Source organism: Salminus brasiliensis, chromosome 24 (genome assembly GCF_030463535.1).
Source record: "Salminus brasiliensis chromosome 24, fSalBra1.hap2, whole genome shotgun sequence".
In the NCBI taxonomy this organism is placed as follows: Eukaryota; Metazoa; Chordata; class Actinopteri; order Characiformes; family Bryconidae; genus Salminus; species Salminus brasiliensis.
In genome coordinates this window covers 27,712,678-27,733,803 of record NC_132901.1, presented here as the reverse complement: position 1 = coordinate 27,733,803, position 21,126 = coordinate 27,712,678, and the positions used below count along the sequence as shown (strand labels likewise).

General features: G+C 42.3%; 1 protein-coding gene across 2 annotated transcripts; it reads right to left on the bottom strand.

The window, feature by feature from the left end:
- Positions 1–3,217: 3,217 nt before the first annotated feature.
- On the bottom strand, positions 3,218–19,628 carry LOC140546448 (heterogeneous nuclear ribonucleoprotein C). Of its 2 annotated transcripts, none has more exons than XM_072669715.1 (9): positions 19,519–19,628; positions 15,897–15,941; positions 10,295–10,560; positions 9,337–9,409; positions 8,560–8,607; positions 7,618–7,772; positions 7,310–7,423; positions 7,102–7,220; positions 3,218–4,080 (listed from the first exon to the last, which is right to left on the bottom strand). In XM_072669715.1, the coding sequence occupies exons 2-9, from the start codon at positions 15,899–15,901 to the stop codon at positions 3,982–3,984; spliced, it is 879 nt and encodes a 292-aa protein (XP_072525816.1). In that variant the 5' UTR covers positions 15,902–15,941; positions 19,519–19,628; the 3' UTR covers positions 3,218–3,981. The 2 variants fall into 2 exon arrangements, with proteins under 2 accessions (XP_072525816.1, XP_072525815.1); XM_072669714.1 differs by having other exon boundaries at positions 8,560–8,610; positions 19,519–19,627.
- Positions 19,629–21,126: the final 1,498 nt, after the last annotated feature.

Below are 21,126 nucleotides of genomic sequence, written 5' to 3'. Positions count from 1 at the left end.
TTTCTTGTCCAGCTTTTTGATTTTGCCAAGCCTCTTCAGACATTAAAAAGTTTGGGGGGTTTTGTGACCTGGGAATGGGTGCTATTTAGGAGCGTTTACATATTATCATTAAAGCAAAGTTTTTTATGACATGGGCCCTTTAAATATGACTTTGCAATAGAAGGGATGAGAGAGAATATGGCCCTTTCTAACATTACTTTCCTATGGTTTCAACTTAGCAAATGCTTGAAGTGGTCACTCCCCTTCATACCGATGACCTTGTTGACCGATGACCTTGCATGATGACCATCAACTCCCCTCACCTTAATCCCCCTCCTACTCCTCCTTAAACGCCCCTTCTTCATCATCCTTTCCCCTCCCACAGTTCCCAGTGTATTTAAGGTCTTCTCGAAATATCCCTAATCAGACTGGATTTGATCAGACTGGATTCGATCAGATTAGGCTGGGTCGGATTAGACTAGACTGTCCATGATCGGGTATGATTTTCTGTCTGCACGTGAATAAACTCCAACACTAAAGATCCAGTCTCCTGACTCCTGAATCGGCCTCCTGTTTGTCGGACGCCTCTCAGCCACATCGCGAGGTCAGACTTAGCTGTTGTATAATAGAATTACAATAGAACATAATGCATAATAATTACATTATAATGTAGGTTGTGTGGGAATAAACAGCATGGTATCATTTTTGAGAATGCTGGCATCCATATTTCTTCCTCTGTTCACTGATGTCTCTCTCTCTCTCTCTCTCTCTCTCTCTCTCTCTGTTTTCTTGCTGTTTCCTCAATTCATTCCTTCCCTTTCTCCGGTTGTCCGACTGCCACTCGGTCACTCGTGCTCCAGATCAGCCTCTGGCCTTTCTGCTCAGTCAGCGTCTCACACACACACACACACACACACACACACACACAGCTTAATTAATGAATGCTCAGTCTGGACACAGTGCCATTGTGCCATCTGTACCATCTACCCCCTCCAGTAATGGAGCACATCGTCATCTCTCATTGGTTCATCAGTCTAATGTACTGCAATTCAGAAAATGCGACTGGATCAGCGTTAATATGATCACAGCTCGCGTTGGGTTCACCTTAGCGCTTATTTGCCGAACCAAGAAAGAACCAGTACAGTTTTTAGGAGGCGTGCACTTAGCTAAATGAGAGCGGTGGAGAGCAAAAGGGTATCAATCATGAAATGACAGTGAATCTGACTGGTCCTTTGGGCTGGCAGTTGTCACTTATGCAGCCCTATGGTTCTGCTCAGGGCCGGGGCCCGGCTATCTAGTAGAAAGCCTTCTTTCTTCCCTAGAAGGTGGAGATTACTCCAACAAAGGCAGGATAAAACACCCCAATAACCTGGGAAAGCTTTATTTCAGAGACCTAAAGAACCTAGCATTAGCAGATGTATTTGAGGGGGCAGTGATAGTGGGTCTGTCTGCCTGCACTTATGTGGAAGTGTGAAACCCCCTTATACAGCAGTTTGGGTCTCAGTGACTGCAGGGAAGACGGTTGCCTGTAAGTCAAAGCCAGCGTGTTCTCAAGACTGCCTATCCTTCTCCACCGCACACCCATGTTTTCTTAACCCAGCTTCACGCCACACCTATTCTCCAAGCGAGATGGAGACGGTCCAAGAGCTTAGAAAAACACTGCTCACCCTGTGCTACCAGGTAAACATTTGAGGGGAAAAAAGGCTCAATAAGAGGTCAGTTGTTGGGCTGGAGGCTGGATTTAGGAGCTGGAGTTGAGTATATAGTATATAGTTCTATACTACAGATGAAAGGCCATGTTGGGAGAGGTCCGAGTTCTAAGGCGAGTGTGTGGTGATTAAAGCAGCAGTATGTGAGATTTTGGTATTTCTCCCTACAGTCAAGAAGAGGAACATTTCATTTTCATTTCCAAAACCATTAAACTACTGATTCATATCCCTAAAATAACTGAGACAGTTTTAATGTTTGCAATCAATTGATTGACCATGATTGATCATTCAGACACTTCCACACTACAGCGTGATTAAAGCCTAAAGCTGAAATCAGCTGTAAACAAAGTTTACCCCAAAATTGCTGAGCATGCAAAATCAGCCCGGTTGTCGGCCATATTTCATGAGTTCTGCAGCTTCATAAATTAAACGTTAGGTCGCTGAGAACAGCGTTTCCATAGATCAAAACACCAGCTTGATGTAGGAGAGCTCAAGACTATGAGAGTAACTGGAGATGTGTGGACGGAGCCTCCAGTCTGTACCATGCACTTTTTCTAAAAGCATACAGATACAACCTGCACCAAGAGCCCTTTCAGCTTCAAGTACGGCTCGGCTCGACCCGCCATCCTTTAAGATCCACAGAAGACGAGCATGCAGACTGTTTTCTGTCCTGCACCGAAGTGGTGGAACGAACTTCCCCTGGGTGTCCGAACACTCACTGTCTTCAAACCCAGACTGAAGACCCTCCTCTTCTGAGAGTACTCAGGCGAAGAGAAGAGTACTATGGTCTCCATATTGACGTGTGTTTAGTAGTCTAAAATTAGAGGAGCTTTGGATCCTAGCTGATATAAACTAGCTAAGGGTATTTAGGAGTGAGCAGTGAAGCTCTGCTGTGAGTCTCTCTGGAGAAGAGAGTCTATAAATGCCTTCAGTGTAAATGTAAATGTTATATGGACGAACCTGAGCAGTACCGCAGGAAGTCGTGAGGGCAGTGTAGCCAATAGATCAAGCGAATCTCCAGACACTTTTTGAAGAGAGGAAGTGAGGAAATTCAAACGATCTCTTTGATGTTACCTTACTCTGAACTGCCCTCTAGTGGACGTGTTGCTTAACACCCAAGCCTCAGTAAAGGACGTATAGAAGTATGCGGGCAGTGGCGGTTACCTGGTTAAAAATAAGGACGTATTCATTTCGATTTTGCAAAGGCAGTAAAAAACAGCTTTAAGACTAGTGTCTAAAAGGACGTAAAGAAGTGGGCTCGGAACCAGAAGGTTGCTGGTTTGATCCCCTGGATCAGCAGAATTTCTTTGCACTAAATAAACCTAATATAAAGTGTGTTCTGAAATGAATAACCTGGTCTTAGGCTTCACACTTCAAGATGTTTCTTCTTTCTCATGAACGTCTCTCATGACAGCGCAACTGGAATTCCAACCAGCTGAACGCCTCCGGCACCCGATACTGACATTCATCACCCTGCGACGTGGAGCATTCCTAAGAGAAAAGTGGAGAAACACCACACAACACCTCTAGAGTTTTATTGAAATTTATTACACAGACCAAAAAACGAAAACCAAGTAGAAACGAACTGCGACAAAAACACGACTCGTGCGGCTCTGAAGCTTCTGCTCCGCTTACAGCCACTAAATTCACCAGTACAAACCAAGACAGAACGAAATTAAAAGGGATTTTCTGTACAGACTGTTCTTCCTCTAGCTCTGCTTCTGATGGCTGATGAGCAGCTCGCTGTCCCTCACCCTGTAAAATCAGTTTACAATCAAACCCAGCTGATCTTTAACTCTGAAATGGTGCGTTACACTGCCACCAACTGGCCAGAGATGGCAGTGCAACTAGAAATGATAGTAAGAGAAGCTTTAATGTTGGACAAGTGGAAACTAAGCAGGAATTAAATAAAAGATGAGACGGGAAAAAGGAGCTGTGATGGACATGTGTGTGTGTGGGGGGGGGGGGTGAGAGAGAGAGAAAAATAGATCAACTAGGAATCGATTATCAGGAAATGTGGATTTGATTCCTCTCTATTTGAGTCTCCTGCTTTCTGTGATTTAACTGAGGAACATGGGTTTACTGGTAAGCATGCATGCCTGTGTGTGGCACTGTTGTAGACACGCACCTTCCACTGTAAAGTCTGTGTGTGTGTGTGTGTGTGTGTGTGTGTGTGTGTGTGTGTGTGTGTGTGTGTGTGTGTGTGTGTGAGAGAGAGAGAGAGAGAGAGAGTGTGTGTGTGTGTGTGTGTGTGAGAGAGAGTGTGTGTGTGTGTGATTAGGAGAAAACATGTTTAAGAGTGATCTCCGTTAGTGCTGTCTCCATCATCTTCCCCTTCCTCCTGCTCCCCATCATCTTCCTCATCATCATCCTCGCGTTCCCTACTCTTGATCTTTGTGGACACACACACACACACACACACACACACAAACAAACACACACACACACACAAATGTAAAGAAAGCCATTAGTTAGCCTACTCTGGATCTGAGACACCTGCACTGAAGCATAATGTTCTATTATAAAACTTCTCTTCTTAGGATGCACCTCTTTTGGGTGAGAGGTCTGGTTTTAGAACAGTTTTCAGTATTTAAAATGACTATTTGTAATAATTATGAATCATTTTAATAAAGCTGCAGAACTGCCCCCCCCCCCCCCACACACACACTCTGTATAGTTAAATATTTACATTTGTTACGTAGGTATTATTTCTATATTTAGTGAAGGAACAAATATTATTATTGGCCTAAACTACAATACATTTAAGCAGTAATATGCAAATTTGTACATTTATTCTATGGGTCCTCTACAGTGATTATTTGTATATAGTGATTTGTATATACAAATATATTTGTAGGGTTTTTTTACACCTCCCCCCTTCCACTCTGAACTGGCTGAACTCTGATATGCACCCGTTAATATGAGCCCATTACACAGATCATATATATATATATATATATATATATATATATATATATATATATATATATATATATATATATATATATATATATACAGTGAGTCCAAGAAGTATTTGATCCCTTGCTGATTTTCTTTGTTTGCCCACTAATAAAGACACTATCCTTCTGCACTTTTAATGGTAGATATATTCTAACATGGAGAGACAGAATATCAAGACAAAAATCCAGAATATAATTTTAAAGAATATATTTTAATTAATTTGTATTTCAATGAGGAAAATAAGTATTTGATCCCTCTTGCCAAACACACTCAATACTTAGTGGCAAAGCCTTTGTTTGCAAGCACAGCGGTGAGACGTTTGTTGTAGTTAACCACAAGTTTAGCACACACACCAGGGGGAATTTTGGCCCACTCTTCTTTGCAGATCCTCTCTAAATCATGAAGGTTGGTGGGCTGTCGCTTGGCAACTCTGACCTTCAGCTCCCTCCATAGATTTTCGATCGGATTGAGGTCTGGCGACTGGCTGGGCCACTCCATGACCTTAATGTGATTTTTCTTGAGCCAATCCTTTGTTGCCTTTGCTGTATGTTTAGGGTCGTTATCATGTTGGAAGACCCAACCACGGCCCATTTTCAGATCCCTGGCAGAGGGGAGGAGGTTGTCCCTCAGGATTGTGCAGTACATGGCTCCATCCATCTTCCCAGTGATGCGGTGAAGTAGCCCTGTACCCTTGGCAGAGAAACACCCCCAAAACATTATGCTTCCACCTCCATGCTTGATGGTGGGCACAGTGTTCTTGGGGTCATAGGCAGCATTTTTCTTCCTCCACACATGGCGGGTGGAGTTGAGGCCAAAAAGTTCAATTTTGGTCTCGTCTGACCACAAAACCTTCTCCCAATAACTTGGTTCATCTTTCAAATGATCATTGGCATACTTGAGGCGCGCCTCCACATGTGCTCTCTTCAGCAGGGGTACCTTTCGGGCACTGCAGGATGTGAATCCATTGTTGCGCAAAGTGTTGCCAATTGTTTCCTTGCAAACTGTGGTCCCAGCTGCCTTCAGGTCATTTGCTAACTCCTGCCGAGTGGTTGCAGGACGATTTCTGACTGTTCTCAGCATCATTGCCACCCCACGAGGCGAAATCTTCTTTGGAGCACCGGGCCGAGGTCTGTTGATTGTCATGTTATACTCTTTAAACTTTCTGATAATTGCACCAATAGTTGTTACTTTCACATCCAACACCTTACTAATCTTTTTGTAGCCCATTCCAGCTTTGTGAAGGTCAACAATTCTGACTCTGAGGTCCTGTGACAGCTCTTTGGTTTTACCCATGTTGGAGACTTGAAATCTGTGTGATCTGTCTGATTCTGTGGACAGGTGTTTTTCACACAAGTGATTAGTGAGAACAGGTGGCTTCAGGTCAGGTAACAAGTTGATTGGGAGTGTCTAACTGGTCTGTAAAAGCCAGAACTGCTAATGAATACTAAGGGATCAAATACTTATTTCACTCCATGAAATACAAATCAATTAATATATATTCCTTAGATTTATTTTCTGGATTTTCTTTTTAATATTCTGTCTCTCCATGTAAGAATACATCTACCATTAAAAGTATAGAATGATCATGTCTTTATTAGTGGGCCAACGAAGAAAATCAGCAAGGGATCAAATACTTCTTGGACTCACTGTATATATATATATATATATATATATTCTTGACTTATTGTAGTGAGGTTACAGTACAGTTTTATATATATTTATCTATTAACTTATATTTTATAACATAGTTAATAGTTCATTAATGCATCATTGTAATAAGGAAGATATTTGTATCTATAGTTGATGTTATTATCTATAGGTAATTTATTTATTTTTGCTGTGCTGAACGACTTGTTTTTTATAATGGACCACCCTTATTATTGTATTGTATTACTGTGCTGTATTGTGTAACTTCTACTGGCTGTCACCTCGCCTTAGACCTCACCTAACTGCACCGCTTTCTACAATGCTGCTTTGCAATCACAGATATGTCAGTATATTGATAGTCTGAGAAATATCAACCAAACACCTGCATTCACGGCTGATTTCAGTTCATTTGCGCCATCGCCACTGTCTACACTGTTAATATTGTTGCCTCCTACTGGATGTTTTGAACTGCAGTAACTAACAAAACAGCCTTGTATTGAGGATCATTCTGTGTCTTGTTTTCAGTGTGGTTTTAAAAAACACTTCATATTCTGTGAAATATAGTAAAACCAGAAGGCTGTAAAATACATAAACTATTAAAAATAATAATGTACATACTCTGCCTATAACTGCCTCTGTCTTCTGTTTTTATTTTTATCTCTCAAAACTTCATTAAATGATCTTTTATTTTTCTTGTTTGCTGATTTTAAGGGGTGTTGCAGCACTTGAATGAGCTTTTTAAACAATTTTATCATGACCTTATGACCCATGACTAATCTAACCGTCTGTCCATTCCTCCACTCACCTCCTCATCCTCCAGAAGGTCCCCCTCTTCCTCATAGTCGTTGATCTCCACGCTCTCTCGCTCCTTCTTCGAGCTGGAATGCTGAGGAGATGTCTCACCTGCTTTAATGCTCTTCACCTCTGAACCAAAGTCAAGAAACAAATCAAGTTGAGATCACATGACAAAATCTGTACTGCACTGTGTGTGTGTGTGTGTGTGTGTAATGTACCCGATTTTTTGCTGTGCTCCCTTTCCATGCGCTCCAGGCTCTCCAGCAGGTAGTCCACCTTGTGTTTGATTTGGGTCAGCTCCTTTTTAATGGTCTGCAGGTCGTCAGTCCTCACTAAACACACACACACACACACACACACACACTCTCTCTTTGTAAACAAAAGCACTGTATAATTCTCCATTATAGTCTGATGATATGTGACACACTCTCTAATCAAATAATAGTAATCAGATTAACTGATTAGATAAATAATTTGCAGTCCTCTGTGTGTGTGTGCATGTGTGTGTGTGTGTGTGTTTACTAACTGGTGCGGGAGGTACGCTGGCTGCTCTTTGTGGAAAAGCTGCTCTTGGTTCGGCGGCTTCCTCCGCTCACACTGACCCGCGGCCGCTTCGAGGGGATCACTGCCCGGGAGAGTGGGGGAGGCGGAGGGGGCACCCGGGACGGGTAGGAGTACACCCTAAAACAGCACACACACACACACACACACACACGCTGATTTATCTTAATATTGATCTTATATTAACTCACCTTTCCAGGTAGTGCCTAACACACTATATGGACAAAAGTATTGGGACACCTGCTCATTCATTGTTTCCTCAGCAATCAAGGCAATTAAAAAGAGCTGGTCCTGCTTTTGTTGGAGTAACTGTCTCTACGGTCCAGAGAAAAAGACCTTCTACTAGATTTTGGAGAATGACTGCTGTGAGGATTTGATTGAACTCGGCGACAAGAGTGTTAGTGAGGTCACCACCCAACCTCATTCCAAACAAAAGTACTGGATGGAGCTCCACCGCCATCCACCATTCCAGAGAGCACAGCTCTTCCACTGCTCCACAGCTCCTCAATGCTGGGGGGCTTTATATACACCCCTCTACTAGCCCACGCCTGGCATCAGGCAGCATGGTGCCAACAGGGTCATGATGCTTATCTGTCCTGTTCTATTGGAATTGATTCTCTGAAGAGACTAGATGAGCTGTGTGTGCATTTGCACATCTGTGTCTCTAAAAGTTACAAGCCGTATTTCTAGTACACGCGAGATCGCACGGCCAATAGAGTGAGTGAGGGAGGTTGAGCGAGGTGAACTGCCCGCAAATTATGAAACGCAGAACTAATCGTCCATTAGGATGTTGGGCAGGGGACCTGTTCCACTCTGCAGGTGGATGGATATTAATCCGAAAGGAATTGAAGAGAGAGAGAGAGAGAGAGAGAGAGAGAGAGAGAGAGAGAGATGGAAATGTTCTCACCTGTCATAATAATCTCTCTGGAAGTCGTAGTCCAGCTCAAATGAAGAACTGCTGCAACAGAGGGGAGAGTATGATGAGCTCGGGACGGGAGTTTAACTGGAACCCCCTCCTCGTTTACAAATGCCATGCTGCTACAACACCAGACATTACACACACAGTTCTTCACTGCTCTACATATTCATTATTATTATTATTATTATTATAATATAGTGTAGCAACTTAGTCTGGACCTTAATCGCACAGCCTTCATGCACACTCTTGCACATATCTGCATATTTATTTTTATATTAATTTTATTTACCGTTTTTATACTTTGTCTATTGTCTACGCACCCTGTCTGGTGTCTTATCTATTGTCCCTGCACTATTGTACCATGTCCCTCATGATCTGCCCCACCAGACTTAGCCTAGCAGTGTTTGGCTGTACTGTACAGCCCTGGATTAGTGTAATGATGATACAGCTGAAGTGAACTGCATTGAACCAAAATAAAGAGAGAGAGTAAAAGAGAGAAAGAGAGAGAGAACAAGAGAGAGAGAACGAGAGAGCGAGAGAGAACGAGAGAGAGAGAGAGAAACTGAGAGAGAATAAGCGAGAGAGAGAGAGAGAGTGAGAGTAGGAGAGGGAGTAAGAGAGAGAGAGAGAGAGAGTGAGAGAGAGAGAGAAAGAGAGAGAGAGAGAGAGAGAGAGAGAGAGAGTGTGTAAGAGAGAGAGAGAGAGAGAGAGAGAGAGAGAGAGTGTGTAAGAGAGAGAGAGAGAGAGAGAGTGTGTGATACAGACCTGTACATATCTCCTGCCGAGCGCTTGATGGTTTTTGATCTGTGGGGTTTGGGTTCACCTGCCAGGTTAATGTCTGAGAAGGACAGTAAAACAGTATTTCACACACAGCGCTGAGCCCCGTTAGTCATTCCTTCAGTTTTCAGAGAAAAACAACCAGGCTTAGTTTTGCCAGGCTGCCACTGGCTGCAGAGAACTCGTCCATGGCATTTAAAACAATGGGGAGAGACCCAAATATCGGTTCTGTGGTAGAAAATGACCTGTATTCTGTTTCCTGTAGCACCTCCTGAGACCCTGCCTGGTAAAGGGCTCCAGCCTTAAGATGTAGACCCCATATTTACTAGATGTGAAGTAAATATGAGCCCAGGACCTCATCAGCACGGGGTAGTGATGCTGATTCCTGTGACCTTCTATGGCATTACTGCCCGTCGGACCTCCTCCAGCATCCACAGGTCAACTGCAGGCTACCACAATCGCCCATGTTCCATTCCTTTAACACCAGAAAATATGGAGCCTCCTAACCATCGGTCAGGGATAAACCTTGGGTTAAGTATTGACTCCCCCCCCAAACACTTCTACTCCTCAACCAGAGCTAAAAGCCTTTTCAGCCAGGTCTTTCATTGGCTCCAGTTACCGCCAATCATCCCTAGTACACCACGGGTAGACGTACCAACAAACCCACAGCCTTTTACTTCAGCTAGGTAGACGCTGGTTTTCCAGACGGTCTAGACCCGATACTTCAGCCTCTAGTAAGCCCAATGAGGAGTATCGTGGTGCCAGTGGACCACATCACTATGTAATGGTGGAGACTTGGCTCTCTGGAGAACTGAAGAATCCTTCCATGATCAGCTCTCAGACTCTCCAGAGACCCAACTCCCCTTGGTGGAACTGTCCGATCTGTGCAGAACCGAATCAGAGCTCTGCAGAACCATCAACATTAACAAAAGTCTGATGTCCTTACCCAGCACCTGTCCAACGATCATCCTCCCATCCTCCCCCGCCACGGCGGCCCGTGCGTTCCTCTCATTGACGTACTGGACGAAGGCATAACCCTTGTGCACAGAGCAGCCCACGATCTTGCCGTACTTGCTGAAGATGGCCTCCACGTCGGCCTTGGTCACCAGCATGGTGTTCAGGTTGCCAATGAAGACGCGCGAGTTGAGGGATCGCGGGTCCGTCTTGTTGGTCACGTTACTCGCCATTAGGCTGGAGGTGGTCGGCGAGTGACTGGACAGGGGTGGACAAGAAAGACAGGAGAGGGAATGGAGGATAAAGGAAAGACGATGAATGGGCTAGTTAAGCTACTCTAGCAAGAACGGCAGCCACAGTGGGCCCGCTCACCGGCCGAGCATGAGCTAGCAACTAACATCAGAAATTTTAAATAAACAGTAAATGATTAAATATGGGAACCTACCTCATACATACCTCAGGATACTAATAAACCAACAGAGGACCACACAGTCCTCCCTCAGCCTAAACGGAGTGGATTAGCGAAGACACTGGGCTTACTGGGAGATTAAGCAGAGTCTTGGACTACACTTTCCGTCCAGTGGAGCATCTCCACTGAGAAAGCTGAGTAGTGCAGTAGGACTATGCTTAATCTCCGTCCACGAACCCGACCACTGTTCTCCGAAATCTGCTCCTTTAGTTTTGTGCTGGAGCTACAAGGCTAACGTAGGAGCTTCAGTAGCACCAGCGACGGCCTTCGTTCATCAAAGCTGCGTAACAACAAGCCCAGAACATGAAGCTCGCCCTCGTTCATACAGATCCACCCTCCCACAGTGAGCAAACAGCAGCTCATGAGCCAACTGCTGTTCTCATAGGTGGAGTTTGGGGTTGCACAGTAACTCCCCCTTCTGGCCAGTGATTAAATGGCTGTATAGTGTTAAAATTAGAATGATTGCATATATAATAAAGAAAGAAAAGGTTAAATTAATAAAATTTGCTTAATTATGTTTAAGAAATTATGTGACTGTACAGTTTAATTATTGTCTGCAAATGAAAAGTAATAGTAATAGTACTGCAGTATGAGAAGCTGCTACTGCAAGCTGTGTTTTGTAGGTCTGGGCTGTGATTATTCACTGTATCAGTGGCAAAGTGAAATGAACATTTTAAAAAAATCACAATATTTAAAGACATTTTTCACGTTTCAGTAGCGAAAGTTTTATAAAAACTACTATTTCAATACATTTTACTCTTTTTACTCAAAATCTGCTGCACCACATCCAGTTAAACAGCACTTATTACACTGTCTGTAATGAAACGTGCAGCTGATCCATGTTATTTAAGCACTGACCTTATCCTCCATATGCTGAGGAAAGTATATTGTGTATCACGATACGATAAAATATCGTCATATTGCCCAGCTCTAAGTGAAAGCACAGATCAGTGACTTTAAGGAGGGCCACAGATCGCCAAACTCATCAATAACAGAACTGCTGGATGCTCAGATTTGACTGTACACAACTTTGATGAACAAGGGCCAAGGAGCTTGATGAACAGACGCACTTGGACAAAGACAGTTGTTATTAAAATGTAAAAACTCTACATTATAAAATAAATGATAAACTATGCATTTATTATGTATAGTACCAGTCAAAAGTTTGGACACACCTGGTTGAATGTGTGATTATGATCATCATCAGCTTAATATCTTTTGATGACCCAAATGCGAGGGTGGTCATATCCCAGTTTTGAAAACAGAGGACACTGGGGGGACACTGGGTATCCAAAGTGTTTAGGATGTTTTGACTGGGGGGGTTTAGGTAGGCCTAAGATGTAGAACCGTGGCTCTGTGTGTGTGTGTGTGTGTGATCATGTACATTAATACACATGCATTTACTCATTTAGCAAAAGACCAATAAACAGCCTGTATGACCCAATCAGCTCCTTTCAGTTCAGCTCACAGCTTAGACCTACAGAAACCTCCCAGCTACATTATCCTAACTACGGTGGACACCTGTAGATACCCATGGATACCCCTTTTTCTTTTGACTAAAGCTAAAATATAGCCACCCTAGCATTTGGATCAAAAGTTTTTAAGACGATGACCAGCACACATTCAGCCAGGTGTGCTCAAACTTTTGACCGGTGCTGTATATAATCATTTGTATAAAACAGTCACAGTGTGAAATGGGTTTCTTCATTCGCGGACCGTTCTGAAGCTGGCCTGGAATGTTCCTATTAACACATTCGAACCCACACAAGCATTGAAATCTCCCATAAAGCTTCTCACCCGTAAACACACTGAAAGCAAAGTCAGCATCAGCATCGTCAGAGGACACATCTCCCCACCACACAAAAATCAGGTGTGTAGTTTCCCAGAACCTGGCGGTGTGTATGTGCATGGGTGGACTCAGTGGTATTCAGGCTGTGCTTTAGTTCATCAGTGTTGATCAACACTAGCTTGGCTGTATTTATCTGAACGTGAATGATGAAGCAGGACAGTGGTCCTGGGTTTGGGCAGCCCACAGTATTCAGCCATACAATCAATAACAGATAAATAAGTGTAGCACTGATGGATTTGGGCCACTGGTTTTGAGGAATCTGAGCACTGGGAGTAGAGTAAAGTTTTTTTAGGTGCTGGGGTGAGAAAAGCTAACAGGGGTCTGAAGCTATGCAGGATATTATGGGCTGTTGTCAAAGAACCTGTGTAAAACACCTCTGGTTCTTAAGTAAACCAATCTAAGAGAGACAGTGCCTTGCAAAAATACTCAAAAGTACCTGTCATGCCAATTTTTTATAATATATATATATATATATATATATATATATATATATATATATATATATATATATATATATACACACACACATACACACCTCATATATATATATATATATTGCTTTATTTTTAATAAAGTGTCAAATTCATCATTTTGTCAGCAGATACTTTTAAAATAAATATCTAATCTATAAATAAAATCTAATAAAATTAAATTAATAATTAGTAGAACTAATCCAGTCTATTAGTTTCCAGTTTTGCTCACTGCTTGGGAGGGGATAAACACTGACTCCAGATTTGCTAAGGTTGGTCAGATCAGACTGGACCGAGATCTGGACTTCGACTTGGCCGCTATACAACATTCACCTTTTCTGTTGTTCAACCGCTGCAGTGTTGCGTTGGCCTCGTGCTTGGAAACAGCATCCCTGCAGCATGATGCTGCCACCCCCATGCTTCACTGTTGGGATGGAGCTTGCTGTGGACTGTTTTTATCTCATCCCACCATGAAACCTTATCTATTACTACATAATTCTATAATCTCATCCATCCAATCCAATGTTTCCTTTTCTGAGTTTCAGTCTTTTACAAATACAATTACAATCAAAATACTAGAACTGCTGATGCAAGGTGGTTAAATACCTTTGCAAGGCACTGCATTACGAGGGCTAGTCTACTGATTAATAATGGTGTTACATAAATATATGTAAACATGGTCCTTTTGTGGATGAAATTTAAGGAGTGGTCTGAATGAGTGAGAATAGTATGTGCTGAATTACAGTGTTTGCTCACAGGCTCTTTAGCAGTTGTTTTAGCAGATATTTTGGACAGCAGTTCTGTAAATACTGTTAACGGTACCTGGAGTTTAGTGTAAATGAGCAAATCTGTGCAAGTGCGGTTTTAAACATCCTATAAAACGTCTTCTCGGCCCGTTTTGTGCAACACAGATGTGTTGTGTGATGTGTAGAGCTTGATGCTGAATATTAAAAACTCAATTAGTATTGATTTTATTGCCGTTCCTGTTTTGTTATTTGGGTTATTTCCACATCTGGGCACTTCAGGTTTGTATATTTACCTTATTAACACTTATTATATTAGGAGAGGTATATAAAACCATAATTAGCCATTCTTTTCACTGAATTACTGTACACTGTAATGCATGTCTGGGCTATTATGTGTGTGTGGGGTGTTCTATATGATTGACCTATTGGCAATTGACCTAGCCATGCTCCGCCCACCTTATGTTTGTTCACAGCCATTTTTGGGAGTGTTATTGATTTCAAATGGTGCTTATTTACTGTGTCCACAGTAGGAGCTGATTGCATATGAATTCTATGATCAATTTTTTGATGATGATTATTTATTTATTTATTTATTATTTTTCAAGGTATTTTTCATTATCATCATCTCATGGTCTAGAGAATAGCTTGTAACAGCAGCAGAAGCCTTTTTGGTGTTATATGGAGGCAAACGGTCCCATGAAGAACCATCTACAAGAGGATTTCCATCATACAGGAGAACCATTTAAGCACTCACTGGTCTCCTTCAGTGTTCCAGGTTCCTTTAACAACCACTGGGCACCAAGTCTACATGACCCACGGATACGGCTTCATGACATCAAACACAGGCACAAATATTTACTAAGGCTTATTCCATCAAGCCTCCATCACTTTCCAGGGTCAGCCTTTATAAATGCTTTATGTAGGTTTATAGCAGTTGTCATGAAAGGCTTATGGAGGTGCCATGCAGCCTCACTGCCCACAAGCTAGAAGAGCCTCCTGCTTCTTTACAATCAGTGAAGGTGATTCTCAGTCTGTTATTTGGGAGGGTTGGGCGTAAGCTTTCATGTTTAAATACAGCCCGAGTGTACAAGAGTGTCCTAATTTACATATTTAATATTTTTATTATCAGATTTCTTTGTTTTGCGGCCATACGTGAGACGTCTTTTGCTTTCTTACGCAAGAATGTGTGTTTTAACTGCTTAACATTCAGACTATACCAACTACCAGTACCTATTTGTTTTTTCATTTTGGGGGGTACTTATACCTTACTAAGTGGAACAAACTGCTTTTGGGGTCTTTTTTGTTTTTAATTAAGCGGTTCTACCCAACTTGTACCATACCCTAGTGTCCAAACCATGCTCTACAGATATGAATGGGAGGTCCTGAGCATATTTTACAGATTTTAAGTTACTATTTAGATCGTCTACATTTGCGTTTTTCCTCCACCTCATCCTCCTTTTCCTCCTCCTCCTCCTTCAGCTCCATTACCTACAGCACTGTTCTGAACAAGCCCTGAGATCAGATTTAGCCCTGTCTGGATACATGTTTGGCTGATTTTCCCAAAAGGACTTGGGAATATTGCTGTAATTGGTCTCAAACACTCTTAAAAATAAAGGTGCCTCACAGGGTTCTTTAAGGTATGCCACAGAAGAACCATTCTTGGTTCCTTAAAGGACCAGAAGACCAGGTTTTTAATTTTTCATAATTTAGGGCTCTTAACGCTCACAGTGTCTTTCCTTTGCGGCTTAAGGTAGCACCTTTATTTTCAAGAGGGTCGATGCATTCAATGGTGGGCCTTTTTGGAGGAGTCGGTCAGGGTGCTGGTGTCTCAGCAGGAGGAGAAAGAAGATGAAGGTACTCAGAGAAGCCAGGGCTGAGCTAAAGATGGATTTCTCATGAGTCCAGGTTGTGCAGAGCCTGTCCAATGGGCTACAAAGAATATAGGTGCATAGGTGGGCGGAGTACGGCTAGGCCAATTCCATAATGTGTGTCCAGGATCTTCTACACAGCAGTTCAGTTACAGGGCATGTTTGGGGGGGAAGTGAATAGCCAGCACTCACTCCATTCTGTCTGTAATTCGGGTCGAGTCGTCTGTCTGCCTGATTCTGTTGGAGAAAAGAGGGTTGGTTGTTATTGATCACTGGGGAGCTGCCGCTAAGCAGTGTATTCTGGGTTAGAGTGATACTGGGAGGGAGGTGGGTGTTAAGTTAAGAGGCAGCCATACATTAATAACACTTTGCCCCACCCCAATTCCAAGGTCACCCAAGTGGCCCAGACACACGTGGTGCTGCTGGCACCCAGTGGTAGAAAGAAGCAACAACCACCGGCACCCCCCAACACGTGGAGAAAAACAAATTGACCTGCAGTGAGCTAGGATCATTCAGAAACCTTGTAAACTCCCATAATTTCAGGGGAAAATAACAACAATAATACAAATGCAGTAGATACGGTCCTGCTGGTCTTCTGAAACCCCACCCCAGGCCGCTATTGGTGCATCCTTTATCAGTGTTACTGGTTATCTTTCTAGAAGGCTATTCACTGGCAGGAGGAATCTGCTGCTTTTTTTTTTTATCCAAGGTCAGGAAGTCTGCAGTATTCATAGATAAAGCTGTAGATGGCCTGGCACCATCTACAAGCCAATCCAACAAGCCAATCGTCAATATCACTGCTGTATTTTGCATTACCGTTAGCTGGAGTGGACAGCTAAGCTAATGTAAAAGCTGAGGACGGGAATTTTGTAGGAAAACAAGGACAAATCCCCCAAAAATCCACCAATTTGTGAAATCTGAGTTTCTCAACCACTGAATTATTAAGAGATATTGAGCGTAGGCAGATTCCAATCTAATCTTAGAAGATAGCCCATACTACGCATATTACCATCCTCTGGAGATACTGCCCACCTCTACCTCAAACAATTCAGGTTAATTGATCAACTACAGCCAATCATCATTAGAAATTGCATCATTGCATAATGAGCCGCTCCAGTCTGATTTGGGGGTTGTTTGCATTGCGGTGTGTAATTTTGGCTCTGATGATGAATTGGCCATCAGTTACTTCAGTATGCTGAAATGAAACCACTGTATCGTTGGTGTGTGTATAGAGGAACACACTGCGAACTGACTGCTGCTGTTATTTCTGTGAAATAACCATTATACAAGGACTGTGCTCTGATTTGATAGCGTACAGCAGACTGCTCCTTCCACTGGGCCATATAGGATTCATTAATTCATGCCTGGATCCAATCAGAACTTCCCAGAATATTAAATATTCAATCACAGCTACGATGATGCGCAGGAGGATAGGAAAAAAAGAAGGCACCCAGGTCAACATTTCTACTACTAAACATTCACTTTTACAACTAAGCAACCTAAAACCTACGGCGTGACGGGGTGGTGAGGTCTCAGGTCTACTAGGGCTTGTTTAGCACCCGTAGGAAAGAAGGGAGCTCATTCACAGCTGCAGCTAAACTACAGAACACAAGCAATTCTTTAACATTCTGACGTAGAAACGGAAGTCACGGACTTACGGATCACCGCCGTTCTGAATAGCTGCCTCGCAAACGAAATGGGACAGAAATAAGACAAGCTTAAATAAGAAGCACACTTCTGAAGCTCCAAGAAGGGGACAGTACATGATTAGTCATAGCACCCACAGCAAACACAGCAGAGTTTTACTGCAATGCAAATAGTCACTGGGCTGTGCGCTGGTGTCTGGACTAAGCAGGACCAAGGTTGCAAAACATGCCCATTCATTAGAGGCAGGTTTGGGCTGACAGGCCAGTCTGGGTGCTCTGGAGAGTTGGGCTTAATTAACCTTCCAGTGCCAACACCGGGTCGTACCGTTTCCTACATAACGTTTGGGACGTAAACAAAGTCATTCAGCATGGTTCGGTGTTCCGGTGAACCGTAGAGAGGTGGTGAATGGGAATGGGAATTAACAGGCTGAAGGAGCTTAATGCCTCCATAAGGTATTTCACAGAAAGCCGTTATTAAATTAGGTGGCTGTGAATGGGTTTCGTGATGAGATGGTCCAAGTTGTATGAATTGGAGATCTGAGTTTTGGCCTACAACCCATTCGCTCAGTATAACATCCGAAGAAAACGCATGTCTGGTATGTCACCACCATCATCACATCTAAAAACTACAGAAGATCCATTGATCCAACGGCGAAGAGCGACGAACACCCCCCGATTCAGATCAGAGCTGGAAGGTCTTCCACCGCTCTGAATAAATGCCTTTGTTCACACCTCAAACTCTATTAATTTACGTGGAAATCATGACGTTTATTTATTATCGACGTGATGGAAGCAAGTTCAGTTCGCTGATAAACCAGCTAAATCTGAAGGGTCTCCACACCCTCGTTCTAGGGGACAGCCACATGGCTATGATGCAAGGTCATCCAGAACTCGGGCCTACACCACTACTCCTCCTTTCTGTTCTACTGTAGTGAAATCAGGGAGACCCAGACCTGGCGTGAGCACAAACCCCTGGTTTAGGAGCACAGGTTCAACACTGACGCATCGGCCGGACGCGTTTCGGCCCGGTTGTCAAAACTAGGGATGCACAAGAGACAATTCTGGAGTCTAGAGGAGAGAAGGACGGGACATTTGGAGTGGAAATACACCTGATTTAACGCCGGGTTCCAGGTTCAGGGGACGTGTTTATATCCGAAATTGCATTAGATATGTCTCTAAACACTACCCAGACTCCTGAACCAGTGCATTCCCAGTATAACAAGAGCCATTTCTCAGGATTTCCACTGCCAAACACCTGAGGGGGGAACTATTCGCCTCTAGTCTCCTCTATTCTTTCACGGTCAGAACATTGAGAAATGAGAAATCGCCCTGGATCAGCAGGTAATCCTTGTTTATTGTGTTTCCCATCATCCAGTTGACCTTTATGTCACTTTAATAACATTATAATGGAGCAATGAGCCGCGTTTTTGATTTGCAGAGATGTTGGATTACCAGTAAAGTTACACAACCAATGGTTTTAAAAGCTGGTCCATGCAAATACAACATGATTATTGTTATTATTAGGATTATTGGGTGCGTCCTGATTATGACAGACGGCTCCACAGTCCACAAAAACATCGCCTGAGAGGGAAAAATGTGCACAGCATTGAATCCCAATGGAAAGTGCCTCCAAAAACAACCCCACTGAAAGCAAATGGAAATGCCATTAAAGCGGACAGGCTGGTCCGGAACGCCTAGGCTGACCTCAAAAGCAGACTAGGAAGGCAGGCTAGGCTGGAAAAAGCAGTCTGAAAGTTAAAAATCAATTTAAAAGGCTTTAAAATGACTCCTAATCCCAGACACGGAGGAACGGAGACGAGGGAACCCAAACCAAGCTCAATATCCTCCAAACCACCTTCCAAAAAATAAGCTCCGCACCAACAATCTGCTCTACAGGAAGTAGTAGGAGTAGTAGTCTTGCAAAGGAGAGATAAAAAAAAAATAAGAAAAAAATAAAAAACAATAATAATAAAAAAGTGGTCGCCATCTCAAAGCTGCTCTACCCCGGCATCACAAAATGTACGCCACCAACATCACAGAACCCTCGCCCAGAAAAAACAAAAAACATTAAAAATAAAAAAAACCAAAAAAGGCTCCAAAGATTCAGTTCAGAAAAAAATAAAAATTAAAAATCACCCAAAAAATTTTCTCGAAATCAAAATACTCACCAGGAGCTTAAGACTAAAAATGATTAAAACTCGACGCAGTACTGTTTTGATCCGTGTCTGCTCGCTCACGACGATTACAGAGGCGAGTGCCCGAGATGGCGTCATGCGCATGCGCAAAAAGCTAGCTACAGTTGGGCTGTTGACGGGCGCTGTTGTGGTGGGAGGGTGGCAGCGCCCCCCACTGACCGACATCACAGCGGTGGAGGGAGATTAACTCTTTAAAGCCTGAAAATTCTTCAAATTCTTCATTCTTTGTTTATTATTATTTGTTTATTTAATCTTTTATTTAATTAAAGCCTGAAAATTCTTCATTCTTTGTTTATTATTATTTGTTTATTTAATCTTTTATTTAATTAAAGCCTGAAAATTCTTCAAATTCTTCATTCTTTGTTTATTATTATTTGTTTTTTTTTATTATTTAATTAAAACCTGAAAATTCTTCAAATTCTTCATTCTTTGTTTATTATTATTTGTTTATTTAATTTTTTATTTAATTAAAACCTGAAAATTCTTCAAATTCTTCATTCTTTGTTTATTATTATTTGTTTATTTCATTTTTTATTTAATTAAAGCCTGAAAACTCTTCAAATTCTTCATTCTTTGTTTATTATTATTTGTTTATTTCATTTTTTATTTAATTAAAGCCTGAAAATTCTTCAAATTCTTCATTCTTTGTTTATTATTATTTGTTTATTTCATTTTTTATTTAATTAAAAAATATATAATTATGTACAACAAGTACAAAGTATAAATTACTATGCTTTTATTTTATTGGCAGTTTAAAAAAAAAAACTAAGACGGGCTCAAAGCATTTAATATGATATACATTGATTAGGCATAACATTAAAACCCTTACCCCAAATCGCTAAGATGATTTTTTTTAATAGGCGTGGCCACAGGAGATATGTTGAGGTAATGAGATAGCTAATATATTAAGCCATGGAATAATATAATAATATTAACTTGTGCCCAATATAATAATATTATTATTATTATTATTTAATAGCTTTCAAATATTATCCTCTGGCCACACCTTATTAAAAGTGACTGACATGAACCTCTGACAACACTTTAACAAGAACCAAACTCTGAGGTTCTAGACAGTGACTGGGTCAGAACTTCTCCAAAACATCAGCAAGCAGGTCTTGTGAGGTGTTTCCAGTATGCAGTGGTCAGTAACTTCCAAAAGTGGTTTAAAAAGGGCCAAGAACCAGTGAAAAGGCCATGGACGCCCGAGGCTCATTGATGCTCATGGAGGTCTTGGTGTTCCAGCTACCTCAGGAGGTCTTGTGGAGTCTAGTTGGTGAAGCTCGCACTTGAATAAGAGCAGGACAGTCTAACATGGGCCTCTCGCTCACTCACAGTGTCTTCTGCCTATTACACCTGACAGCTAATCCAGGGCTAATAAGCTTACAGGTGGAATCAAGTGTGCCAGAGCGAGCACCTCCAGGGCATGACCCGCCCTGCCCTGAGCTAGAACCTTCCAGAGCCGTCTCAGTAAACCCGTTTCTTATGCTTCTCAAGCGAGGTCTAGAATAAAGCGTTAAAATTGGTGATTTAAGCAAATGTACCGAGCAAAGAGCTCGAATACACAGCGGTAAAGAAGGA

Coding starts and splice junctions, on each gene's coding strand:
- LOC140546448 (XM_072669714.1), bottom strand. Junction 9,410..10,294: donor GATCGTTGGACAGGTGCTGG/GTAAGGACATCA, acceptor TGTCCTTCTCAG/ACATTAACCTGGCAGGTGAA. Junction 8,611..9,336: donor TCGGCAGGAGATATGTACAG/GTCTGTATCACA, acceptor CCTCTGTTGCAG/CAGTTCTTCATTTGAGCTGG.